General features: G+C 40.0%; 1 protein-coding gene across 1 annotated transcript in view; it reads left to right on the top strand.

Moving 5' to 3' along the window:
• iqgap2 (IQ motif containing GTPase activating protein 2) overlaps positions 1-12445 on the top strand; it is a gene marked incomplete at its 5' end in the record, with an annotated part of 31473 nt that continues 19028 nt past the window's right edge. Inside the window, 6 exons of the mRNA XM_079221739.1 lie at positions 1-46; positions 2376-2475; positions 8272-8428; positions 8952-9029; positions 10210-10286; positions 12343-12410. Coding sequence (XP_079077865.1) covers positions 1-46; positions 2376-2475; positions 8272-8428; positions 8952-9029; positions 10210-10286; positions 12343-12410 — 526 coding nt within the window. The remainder of the gene's footprint in view (positions 47-2375; positions 2476-8271; positions 8429-8951; positions 9030-10209; positions 10287-12342; positions 12411-12445) is intronic.

A 12445-nucleotide genomic window follows, 5' to 3' on the forward strand; every position in this document is an offset into this window, starting at 1 on the left:
ATGTACCATGAGGAAACCGCAACTCTACAAAAGCCACGCTATGGAAGTAAGATACACACTTTTCAAACTGTTTTCTCTCACAAGCACAACCGTTATGTATTGTGTTTGCTTGTTATGAGGGCAAAAGAAGCTATTGTAAGATGTTTGATGAGCAACAGGTGGTTCAGCAGCGCTGAACAGCAGGATACCTGTAGGAGTTGTGTCAATCTCTGACAATACGGCAGCATTGAAATGAAATGTGGTCTGAGGAAGACGAAAGTACTCAAATGTTCAATGACAGAGGTTATTGGATGAAAGACTCACATCCTGGTTGTTAAATACACATTAAAGCTGCACCATTGGTACGTTCAGGGTCCAGAGATATATGTTGGGGCTTGTTGGCTGCAAACTCTGTTACAATTTGACTCGGGGACGTTTTGAAATGTACTTTTTTTTTTAAAAGTGCCCCCAACTGCACCACAGTGACTGTTGTCTATTGATTTAACGTTAATGTTGGTCGCGAGCATATCAGCCTGTCCACAGAAGGCATTTTCTCATTGGTTAACCATTAACCTGGGATTTTGCTGCTGTAGAGAAATGCATAACTGGGTCCACGAGTATGTTAAGAATGTAACTCAGCTTACTGATATAAAATCCAAACAACTTAAGTGTGCAAAAATACTTAACCAAGTCAGAATAACTTGTGTCTTGTCACTGACCAGCATCTGTGGGCAAAGTGCAACTTTGAGAGAGATAAGACCAATCAATTATGTCATCACTGCAATCTTTTCGCCTGTGACTTGGACCATTGAGTTTCATTGACCAACGGTGGTGTTCTGTACTCAGGACACCCAATCTAACGCTGTCTCGGGAGATGTTCAGCTACTGTGCACCCATAAGAGGTGTGTCTCTAGAAGTATGAGCATTAGTGAGTAGTTTGTTATAAAGGCTGTGAGATGGTATTCTTAGGAACCAAAGAGTGGTCCTAAATTAGTTGGCCATGCCATTGAGTGAAACAAGGCAAATAGCGGATCCCCTGCATGTGTATTACTTGCAAGTGCTGTTATGGGAATGGATCAACCACAAAGTAAAGTCGGTCTTGATTTGTAGTTCCCCATGACACATAATCATGGAGCCCATAACTCTGGTCCGGTGATCCTCTGACACACAAAGGCAACAAACCCATCCTGAGGGTTAAATATAACACAGAGTACTTCCAGGAAGTGTGTGAGTGAGTCAGTAGAGGTAGTGTGTAATGGCTGCACTGTGGCTGTTCCTCTGACATGAGTTTACATTTGCATCCATGTCACAGCTGGATCACTGATCTATGGTTGGATGACCAGATACTGGGCTCATGAGGTGTTAGGGCATGAGACTGGACACTCCTGTGTGTGTGTGTGTGTGTGTGTGTGTGTACATATGCAGGTGTTTGTCTGCCACATGTGAGTATGATATGTCAAGCCTCCATTGAGACTGAGTAAACTGTCTATGCAGATAGCTGATGAATAGGCAGTATTTCAGTGCCTGAGAGGTTTACAGATTCAAGCTCGCTGCAGGAGAAGCTAGTTTCTGGAGAATGTACTTTAATGTCCCTTGTGGGGAAACATTGTCTTAGACTCCACATTGCAGTTCCAAACGCAATAAATAAAGCCCTCCTCCTGGCATTAGATTGTTTAGGCAAATCAATAAACAGGTTTTTCAGTTTGACTTGGCATCACGAGAGGTAGTAATGTTAATATAACCCACGTAGAGAAGATGGACTGACTGTGACTATTTTTCAGTCTGTCTTGATGCCCTACACCCTAATACGCCTGCCAGTATTAAAAACCAGGACATAGTGCTTAGTCTGGTGGGAGAAAGAAGCTCTGTTCTTAAACTGAGCCCCCGGGCGTGAGTTGTCCCTTCACTCAGCCAGAAATAAAGAGATTTGATTGGATTAGAGCGTTGGGGTGGGGGAGGAGATTTTTGTAAGCTGCAGGTAAAGGTCAACTCTCAGCGGAAGTCACTTGTCAGTCGGGCACCCCACTAAGGCCACTTTGACGTGGACATTTCATCTCACTCAAACTCCTTGGGGCATGTAGTACAGTTTCCAGGGGGCACCCAATATCACAACAATTAAAATAAAGGCCCTTTAACAAAATGTAACTTTTCTGAACCAGACTTTGAAATGCACTTACTGTACAGTTCCTGCATCCGGTCACTACAGTTACCTTGAAACGGGTACTAAGCATCAACGAAATAATCACTTGTTATTTGAGTTACCTCTGTACTGTACTTTTAAGGTCAGTTTAATTAAATATTTCTATGGGGATGAGATTCTTTACTTTCATGGTTGCTCATGAGGGAAGTTTAGGTCTTGACACTGACATCATTTTAAGTTTGCATGCCTTTTACAGCCATTCAGGATGATGAGAGGCTGTCAGCGGAGGAGATGGACGAGAGGAGACGTCAGAACATCGCCTACGAGTACCTGTGTCACCTGGAGGAGGCCAAACGGTAAGACGGGAGAAGAAGGCCTGGCACAAAGGAGGGGAGGGAGGGAAAAAACTTATATTGGCACATGTTGACTAGAAGCAACCACTTTTCTTTAGTGTTTACTTTAACACTCAGAGCTCAAAGGAATGACATTGGGCGTGTTCTTGGGTCGAGCGGTAGTTTTGTTTAATGTTTGATCATGTAAAACAGTTCTGTATTCTAAGTTTGTGTGTTTAATAAACATCGTTATATATTAACAGCAGGGAGTGGTTGAGATATTAACTGGTGGAGTGAACAAGAGGGGAATATGATAGTAAATAAGGGAACAAAGCAGTGTGTAATTGAATCATCTTTGTCGTAGCATGGAGTTGTAACGATAGATAACGACAGAATCAACATGCAGCTTGCATGTAAGATGATGACACTCGGCTGCTTTCAATCATTGTGTGATTAAGACATGGGGGGTGCTGACTTCATGGAAAGAGTGGCTCTTTTTCCACTGTGTCCAAAACCTGCTCAAATAATCAAATACAACACAGACTGTTTTGAAGGTTTCTTGATAATTGTCTCAGTAGGTTTAGTAAATACTTTTGTTTCCAATGGCTTGCAATGATTTTCACAATACTTTGAATAGTAGTAATTCTAAAGACAACATAAACCTGATGAAGACTGTATTGTGTGTGGTGCCTGAGCAGAGCTAAAACTAAACCACTTCCTGTCTTCTTCACAAGGGTATCCATCCAAGCAGAAAAGAACAGGAAGTGTAATCATGCCTCTTTTAACACCCTGATTTTGAGACAACCCTACCGAGTCTGAGATTGATTTTTAGGATTGATAATTGGTGTTTTAACCTACTGTAGCGTTCTGTAGCCTAGTGGCTATTTCACAATGTTTTTTCTTGGTACACTCTTTATGAGTGTGTGCAGCCTGCTGGCATTTCCTGACAGATTATTGTTTGACAACTGAATTTGCACTTTATCTCAGTCAAGACTATTTGAATGGCCTACATGTTCTGCCTATGTCATAGGATAATAAGGGTCTCCAAGGGCAGTATGGCTAGACAGAGCTCAGATTCAGTCATCCATCAAAAGTGGGCAACGCCTAGATTGTCCCACTTTTTTTTTTTGTGAGCTGGAAAGTAGTGGAAGGCTAGCTCAGCTCCACTGCGGGAGTTTAAGGAACAGGTGTTTTAGTATCACTCTCAGCTAACTTCAAAATGATCGCTATTCATCTCTCACATACATACTCACACTGTCACTTTCTAGCTTCCTGTTCTTGCATCCCAGTGCTACTGACTTTTACACTTCTGTCAATTGTGGAATGGAATCTCTATTCTGGGAAAGCTGTCAAATTGGATTAGGATTAAGACAGCTGCTAATGAAGGCACCAACTACAGAGAGTATGGGATTACGTTCTCTCTCTAGGGTCAGGAGTCAGCAGTGACTGAAACAAGCCAACCATGGAAAAGTACCTATTATAGTACACCCGGGTTATGATCTTACAAGAGACATAGTTTCATTATCCACCTATAGCCCAGATGACACTAGGTCAACTGTAGGATAGTAGTAATAGTTCATGAAAATTCAAAATGCACTTGTGTTCCATAATTTGCTGATGGTTTATGTCATATATGACGTATCAGATTGGCCCAGACAATAGTAGATTACCCGCATGCTTTGTTGTTAAAAGTCCCCTCAAGAGCGCTTGGTAGAGTGCTGAGTTAGTCTTAGCTCTTGTTGTCGTCAGTTGATAGACACACACATACACACACACACACACACAGCATAAACGTAGTTTCTGGAATGAGACTTTGTACCTTCAGCAGAGAGTAAACCGTTGATGGTTTATTTCATAGTTCTGTTGGATGGAAACTCTTTTGGTTTGCTTTGATACAGGTACACCCCAGGATATCTAGACTCTAGAGCTTGTGTTTTTTCCAGTCAAGGATATTATCCTAATTTTCAGACACACCCTGCCCTACCACATATGCTACATTTCTTTCATTACACACACAGCCACCCACACAAGCACAAACCCATAACCAGTGTGTGACGCAAGCCTTCAGGAGACACTCTGGGCTGAATTCACAAAGAATGGATTGCGGCTGTTATGGCACTTGGAATTGTGCATCACTTGCAACAGCTGTCTGTCCCGTCTCAAGGTCCGATTTCCCAAAATATATTGCGCTAATGATGTTACAGTGCAAATACACCCATAGAGTTTTGCAGCTAAGTGTAATTTGCCCTTTTTGCATCTGATTGCAATAATCCATGTGGCATAGCATACATGTTGTCGGAGCGAAAAAGAAAAACATGTTGAGGTCGTACCTACAGGTCAAGTACAGCAACAATTTGCAGAAACATTCCTCAAAGGACTGTAAAAGAAGATGGCATAATGTTAAGTGGAGGACAACAGCAAAGCTATCATTCAATGCTGCCATGATCACTGGGAAGTCTGGGCATGACACACACCCTATAAATGCTATTGTTGCCACCAACTCACTGAAGACGCTAATAATTTCACTGTAACTGCTATTAGTGCTGATCTTTGTGAATTGGACTGCATTCACAATGAGGCTCATTTGTGTGTAAATATGATATATTCCCTAATTTAAATGCATACGAATAGCACAGGAGCACTGAGAGGCTATTTTTTAAAAATTTTTTACAGTTAGGGGCGCATTTAACCCTTTGCGACTACTTCAAGAATTTCACAGTTTATTTTTGGCTTACAAGCCACACAATTGTTTTGTGAATTTGTCCTTCAGTATGTAGTCAGAAAGGCTGGAGCTGAGAGCAAAGGAGAGTAGATCACTAAATAATGTGTTGATGCTGGACAGACTTAAGTCCAGGAGTCCAGAAAGTTGTGTTTTGTTTTGACCGGTGAGTTGCAGATTGGACAATGACAGGAAGGCTTGCTTTGGAGGTTGTAAACAGGAGTGCTGGCCTGTCCTGTTTCAGGAGACAAATTCTGTCGGCATTGTTTTAAGCACAGGAAGTTGAGAGCTCTGTTACCCATGCAGGATGTTCCTTTGACTATGTTCCCGCCAAATAGATTTTTTTCTCTCTCTGTTATCTTGAATATTGTCGACATTTGATCTTCTCCATTATTTGTCCCTTTTATGGAGATATGAAAGTTAAAATATTCAACAATGCGTCTCGATTTTGACCTGGATCACTGCTGTGTGTGTGTGTGTGTGTGTGTGGTTGTGTGTGTGTGTGTGTGTGTGTGGTTGTGTGTATCAGTTTCATTGTCATGCAGTGCCAAATGAGAAATGAGCCTTTTCTGACGTGCAACGCCATATGCATGTTGAGTTTGAACTGTTATTGATATAACAATAGCGTCTCCTTGTTACAATGTTTTACAGGTAAAATACAGTGACTGTACTACTGTACTTTCCATTCTAAAAAAAACACTAAAGTATGACAGACATTTCTTCTTGCATAGTCTACAGCATCAGGTGACATAACATTGGTTACGAGGATGCTTTATTCCTCAAGGTGCACAACCGACACACTCCACTGGTTTGTGTGTTGATGTGTTGTGGTTTTCCTCTAATGTGCTGACACATATTTTGGCAGACTAGATCCTTTGAGCGCCCACACGGCCTTAATTAACCTAAACAAGGTGTCTGTCTGTGCGCATGTGGGAGGAAGCACTTTATTGCTTGTAGATGGAAAGAAAGAAGCTGCTGGTATGACTTCAACCCATAAACTAGGGATATTCAATTAAAATTCAACGCGGTCCAGTTTGAGAGAATTTCCTCATGTAAAGGTTCGGAATATCACAATAATGTTGAAGTTGTGCTATGATTTAGTCCAATATATATTAAAGTAGATTAACATCTGTATGTCGTCCACCGTCATTTCAATTATAGAAAGTTCAATTGAATAATACCTAAAAAAATATTCATCGTCAGATTTAAAATTTAACTGGATGAGTTGGTTTGACTGGTTAAAGACTCAGGTCTCACTGCCCACTTTTAACTTTCTGGATAACAGCATGCGAAATAACATCTCTGACTCGCATTCTCTCTAACTGTCTCTCTCCCCGTCTTTGCTTTGTTTGTGTTTATCTGATTGACAACTCATCGTAAAGGCTAGCTAGAAAAGCTGCACAAGCTAAAATAGAGGCGCTCTGTCAAAATGTAATAATTCTCAATTATCTAATGTTTTAGGTCTGGGTCCAGATACACCTGGACCCAGACCAGTATGTAACGGTAATTACAACTGGACCTAGACCCCTGCATGGATCCGAACCCCTGCTATAAACAAAACACAAGGAAGTTAAATCACTGAGCTTTGTACGCTGAATAAAGGATACATTCAGTTGTATGATGATGAGCAAAAAGGTAAAAACACAACATAAAAAGTTAGTTTTTAGGGGAGGGAGTAGAACTATCAGGACAGAGAGCCATGGTGGTAGATGGGTATCACTTCCAGGCAGTAAGATGATGTGTAACAGTTTTTCAGACCGTGATGATTCACCATTCTCACAAATCATTCACTAGCTCTTGGGAATGGAATTCTCCTAATATCTCTGAGAATAGTCTGGCAGAGACTGTTCTGAAGCCACTCTTGAACCTTTTTTAAAGGAAGATTACATCAGTTTGAAAGAAAGTCAACAGTATTTAAAAATATGCTGAATATTCTCTATAATTTTTATCCCTCATCACTCTCATAAACACATTGTTGTCCCGCAGAAGTGAAACTCATAAACCTTCATCAGTGATCTATTTAGGCTGAAGTGGTATTAGACATCTCGCTCATTGTTTACCTCTTTAACCTGACAAGTAAGTATGACCTTTAACCTTTACGTGGTCCCAAAGCTCAAACTGTAAGTGTGTCCACTGCCCCCTTCCTAAAGCATGCTTGGCTCAGTGTGGGTGCTGTCTGTAACAATGCCCAGTTCTCACTGGCCTACAGACTACTTTGTTGCTCCATTTAACTAAAAACATTTCAGTTCAATATAGCAGCACTGACGTAATAACTATCGTACATCTGGAGTTGTCCTAAAAACATTAATTTTATTAAATTGAATGCAAAGTGTTCATTTATTATTGATTTCAGGCTAAAGCAGAAATGCTCTTGTTGTTGTTTACACAAACATTAGCTTTTTAATAAATTCACTGATTTTGTTAGCCAGTGGCCAAAATGTCTGTTGAGTTGATCCGGTAGAAATGAATTTAACGGTGGTATATTTATTAACTTTAAAATAAAATCATATTTATACTGTCCCACCAACAGTAATTAGTATAGATCAGACATTAGTGTTATTATGATCTAAATTGGTATGTCCTCTGCCCCACTGTCTTTAGTTTTGCTGAGAGCCGCAGGTGTAGGAAAAGCCAATATTGACTTGCTCACTACATGCAGGCATTCAGCCACCTCCGACATGGCACTGCACTCTGTAGTTAGTACATCTCAGGTGGCAGGGTAAATAGTGTGAAATGGTGTTTGTTTATACTCTGAATGTAACCATAGCAAGCTGCTTAATATTACAGAGGAGCTGGACATTCTCATGGAAATTGAACTGGAAATTTGAGCTCTCACTGTACATCCCGAGATGGTGTCTTTTCATCTTTTATTTCTATTCACCTCAGCTAGTTAAATGATAGTTTGAGATAATTGTATTCACTTCTAAACTTTATAACATTGCCGTGCTTGCTTTAGACTGTAATTAGTAAGGTTTTTAGACATTTGATAATTAGTTAGTTGTTAGTGGAAAACCCCATTTGAGAGGATTATTACTGAGGTCAGTTTGGTTGCAAGAGAGAAAATCCCCTGCCTGCCCTGAGATCAATATTTGTACTCTCAGGTGGATGGAGGCCTGCCTAGAAGAGGACTTGCCCCCTACCACAGAACTGGAGGAGGGACTGAGGAATGGTGTCTACCTTGGCAAACTAGCCAACTTTTTTGCCCCCAAAATGGTGTCTGAGAAAAGGATCTACGACAGAGATCAGGCCCGCTATAAGGTACACCTAAATTCTTTTACATTTGTATCCAGCCACTTTAGGTAAGGTCATAGTTGCACTACATTGTAATGTTTCACTAGTATACATCATAGCAGACATACAGTTTGTTTTTGGACATTTCCTGACAGTTTTACACAGTTCCACCCAGGAAAGGGATAAAAGTGGCAGGCAATTGTTTGGGCCTACTACAAAAGTGGAAGAGCGAGATCTTTAGCCTGACATTGAGCTCGAGTTTTTCTTTTTGACAAATGGCAAACAAACCGTATCAGACCGTTAGATGCTAGATAAGTTAAGGCGTCAGCATGAGGTTTTTAGTTATCAGACCCGCACAGCGGTTGTGCATGTTTTAAGGCCATTGAAGAGGAGCTTGCTCTTCTATAATGCATATAATTATGTTGTGTTTGCACGGAATAACAATCTTTTTATCCCGGTTTTTCAGATTGCAGTGGTAATGTTTTGAACAGTTTCTACACTTCCTCATGTGGTTACATTAATATGTCTGTGCTCCTGTTTTCATCTTCAGAGCAAAGGGCTGCACTTCAGACACACTGACAACACAGTGCAGTGGCTCAGAGCCATGGAGTCAGTCGGTCTCCCCAAGGTAAGGAGCTTGCACAGCCATCGGTAATGCAGACGCATCCTCTGTTTTACAAACATGCATACAAACGTGTTCAATACACAAACCAATTTGAGTCATTAGTTATCATCACACTTTCTCTGATTTATAGATACATTAAAGCTTATATAAAACTGTTGATATTCTATAAGAGTCTTTGCTAAGTAAAAAATATCACGCCATTCAGGATGAAATAATGCATACGGTAAACAAGCTGAAGGACTGAGAAAATGGCATGACTCATGTTGATGCAAAAGCCCTCATCAGCACAACAGCATGTGATGTTTGAATGCTAATTAATTAAATGTTTCAATGAAGGATATGAAGTAAGAGAGACTACCCAAGACTTGACTTGTTTGTGTTTAGTTGTTGAGTAACTTATTTGCAGCAGATTGCATTTTCCAAACTGGGCCGGGGAATTTTTTATTTTTGCTCTGTAAGAAGTTGTGTTTTCATCTGATAATATAGTGTAATTTAACCACGGTAATGGTATTATTGGCTGTCCTACAATCCTATCCTATAAACAAACAAACAGGAATCTAAGGGGGAGATTTTATGCTTTGCAACAAAAATTTCAGAATCGACATTCCTTGAATTTTTCTCAGGGTTGGCACATAATCGCTCATATTTCATCGCTCATATATCGCAGAAACCCTACTCGGACTACAGTAAGACTATCAAATAAGGCTTTTAGTGATTTAAGGTAAACATCTGCAGAGTAAAATCACTTAACACAAATTGTATTAACATCGTGCATATGCTTCAGCATTTTTACATGATACAATTCTACCACTACAAAAGGTATGGTAAACTCTGATTTTACTGGAAAATGTCAATAGTTTCATCTCTGACATGATTCACATACTGCACTCACACAATTCATGTATTTTTAAGAATGTAAACACTAACAGATGAAATTGTAATGAGGGTAGTACCTCGTTGCATATTTTATGAGGTGACACAAAAGACTTCACTGAGGTGTGTCCTGGAAATTAAAATTAGGTAAAAACAATACCCACTTTTCCCTGTGCTGCCCTTTGGGATATATACATCCCTTTAACTTCTTATGCATCTCCAGGTTAAAATGTGAAGACAACATTGTTGTGGTTATTGTGTCACTGACCAAAGAAGTGTGACTAATATATATGGTGGTGTCTGCTTTCAGATATTCTATCCTGAAACAACAGATGTTTATGACCGCAAAAACATGCCCAAGGTGGTATACTGCATTCACGCAATGAGGTAGGAATAAAATAATTCATAAAAACTCTGATTACAACAGATATGATTTAGCAAGCATGGTATTTGTCTATATATGTTCTTTAATTTGCTGATACTCTTTGTCACTGACAGGTGGCTCACTGCCTAATTTTGAATTATTTACTTTAAGACGTGGTTATGGCAGACATTGTCATACACTTTGGTTTGAGTAGTTATTTTGGTTTCTACTCTGCAGTGTATTAAAGTTACTAAAATGAAGGACGGCTCATATTTAGGAGGACAAATGTCGAGACGGCTTACATTACAATATTTGTATTACTCTGTGGGGTTCAGGCATGGCCTCTTTTTGTTCCCATTATGTTCAACCTCTAATGTATGTACCGTATATGTCAAGAACAGAAACAGTACTTAGTGAGTGATATAAAACTGGAAAATGTTATTTCTACTCAGGTTAGGCAGAGACGGTTCTTGTCAAACAGAGCTTTTTTATGATTTGTTTTAAGTAGGTCATGGCTATATTTTACAGTACCATGCGTTTAGCTAGAGGCAGCTGTTGCTGTAATGTTGCACATTCACATGCTTTCAGTCCCTAAATTGTCTAATTAGCTATTCAAATATTTTTAGTTTTTAAGTTATTTTACTTTGTTTTGAACACTTTTGATGAGTATAACCATATGCTGAACACTGCTTCTAATACGTCTATACAGCATTTAATCAGGGGCTTTCTGGTAAATTGAATGTGATGTTTCAGTGCTCAACTCTTTACTTGTAGTCTCACCACAAAGGGCAAATTATTTGTCATTGTTTCGAGTTTGTGAAAAATGTTGTAATACTGCAAAAGAAAAAGGTTAATGACCTTACTGTAACTTGGGTGGTGGAGAATAACAACTTCAGGCCCTTTTTTTTTTTTTTAATTGAGATAACTTTGAATGAACTGAAGGGTCAATTTTATCTATCCGACCCATTCAACCCGCCAAACACAGATTTTAGGGAGTGGTTATGTCAGCTGCTTGGATTGTTTTCTCTGTTGTAGTGTTTCACTCAGGTCCTGAGAGAATTGGTTTCCTTCCCTCCTTATGCACACACGTGCTCTTCCTTCCTGCAGGTCCAGCTTGGGTCCCACAAGGACCCACTGAATGCTCTGCTTCCCTGGGTACAAACACATGGAGGCAAAGCAGCGGATGCTCCTGCACATTCAGTGTGGTGTTAAATTAAAAAGGAACACAATGTAATGGGGAAAAAAATCATAGTTTACAAGTAGATTTTAAAACATTATGATGAAGGAGTAGAGTTGTTTAAGAGTTGTCTAAAATGAAGAGAAAATCATGGACATAAACAAGAGGTTTCCACAGTCTGGAGAGAGCTAGTTGCTCCGAGCTAGTCAGCTGATTGTCAGTAGCCCCTGTGACTTGTAATCGGCCACCTTCAATAATCCCGGTCAGCTGTTACTGTGTTTGTATCGTAACTGAATCAGCTGCCTTTTTGTTCAAGCAGAGTTTAGATAGTTGTCTAAAGCCCCCTGTGTCCCAAGGACAGAGGACATGTTCATGTTTACGCACAGACACTGTGACTTAAAGGCCGACTAACCAGCTACTACAACTGTTCCATTCAGAGCTGTGCTGATGCCAGACCTGCTCTAATTATCTATAATTCATTTCCACTTATCAGGTACCCCGCGGGATGATAAAAGTTTTATGAAGTTTCCAGCCACCTGCCTGTTGATTTCAATGCTCATTGGTGGCCCTGAGTCAGATGGTGCTTTTTGTAATTTGAGCCAACACTACCCCCCTGTGGTGTAAGTGTGACAAGCTGAAATTAAAGAATCAGAATCAGAACCATTTATTGCCATGTATGTTTTCACATACAATTTGTCATGGCGGGTGGTGCATAACATTACACATTGCACAGAGTGCAAGGCCATCAGGAGCAACAATCATAAGGGAAAAGTGTCCAAAACTAGTTTCAGATTTATGTCGTCAGATTGTTCAAAATCGCAAATGTTCCAAACTTCTTCGTGTTTCTTTTTGTGTTTGTGTGTTTGTAAATCTTATGGTCTAAATCTTATCGTTTATTTCAGCTTGTACCTTTACAAACTGGGCATTGCACCACAGATCCAGGACCTGCTGGGGAAAGTGGCCTTCACAGGTAACACCAGTGGAAATTGGCTTCTCCTGAAACTG

This window comes from Taurulus bubalis (genome assembly GCF_910589615.1).
Source record: "Taurulus bubalis genome assembly, chromosome: 8".
NCBI lineage: Eukaryota > Metazoa > Chordata > Actinopteri > Perciformes > Cottidae > Taurulus > Taurulus bubalis.